This window comes from the organism of the source record quoted next, assembly GCF_019968955.1.
Source record: "MAG: Porospora cf. gigantea A chromosome Unknown PgA_NODE_12991_length_1034_cov_2161.35, whole genome shotgun sequence".
NCBI lineage: Eukaryota > Apicomplexa > Conoidasida > Eugregarinorida > Porosporidae > Porospora > Porospora cf. gigantea A.
In genome coordinates, this window is record NW_027151367.1 from 1 (window position 1) to 1,034 (window position 1,034).

Below are 1,034 nucleotides of genomic sequence, written 5' to 3' on the forward strand. Positions count from 1 at the left end.
CTGCGGCAGACTCTCTAATAGTTACTGAGAGCTGTCGCAGCATGTTGCTACCTAGACCGACTATCGCGCTGACCATAGAGGCCCGCGCAAGACACAACAGGGGGTTCCTGTAGGCGAAGAGCAGGGCCGGGACCACCCGTAGCGAAACCTCGACGACCAACCCCGTGAGGAGAAGGGCCGCAAGATCAAGTTGCATGGGTGTGCTTGACATGTTAACTATGCGTTACAAACTGTTAGTCAAAGAGAGTTTTTACACAAATAACACGTTTTACTATGCATGAGTGTGGGTCATGAGACCGTCTTGAAAACTTCACAAAGCTGGGCGTCTCTTACGGCTCAGTCCCCCCTCAGACCAGACTGTGGGGAGTTTTCTTCGGGGACTCCGAGCGGCGCTTCCGCTCGTTAGTCGGGGCTCTCCGTTCGGAAGCGCTTGGCCAAGGCTTCGTAGTCCTCCCGCAGGAGGGAGCGGGTGGAGGGGTCCCTCTGGAGCCAGTCTTCCCATTCGTTCTGTTGGCTCTCACAGACCGGGGGAAAGACGAAAACGACGTCCTGTATGTGGACTTCCTTGGGCTCCCTGGAGAGGAGGGGACGGACGGTGGCCGCCCTCTCGTTCCGGGAGACCTTGAGGACCCGGCAGGGCATGGTCCACTTCGGAGAGGCCTTGGCGCGCTTCCGGGAGGAAGGGGAGGCCCGCAGGAGGACCAGCTGGCCGACCCTGAAGGTTACCGGCACCCGAGTGCGTAGGTTCTTCCTGGCTAAGTCCTGCTCTCGCTCCTTCAGGACCCGGGACCGGACCTCGGCCCGGGCCAGTTGGAGGAGGTGCAGGCGCTCGGAGGCCCCGTCGGGAGCCTTCCGCTGGCGCCAGTCCCCATGGATCCCCACTGAGGGGTCCAGGCCGAAGGTTAGATAGAAGGGGCTCTCCTGGGTCGTCCCGTGTAGGGTCGCTCGGTAGGAGAACAGGGCTGAATCCAGCGCTTCGGGGAAGGGGATCCTCCCCTGGTCCACATGCCGCAGGAAGCTGGAAAGGCGGGGGT

General features: G+C 61.4%; 1 protein-coding gene across 1 annotated transcript; it reads right to left on the bottom strand.

The window, feature by feature from the left end:
* Positions 1-402: 402 nt before the first annotated feature.
* On the bottom strand, positions 403-1,018 carry KVP18_001592 (uncharacterized protein; the record flags this gene model as incomplete). Its single annotated transcript, XM_067951765.1, has 1 exon — positions 403-1,018. A coding segment is annotated over one exon (616 nt), but the record flags the coding sequence as incomplete, so codon positions are not given.
* Positions 1,019-1,034: the final 16 nt, after the last annotated feature.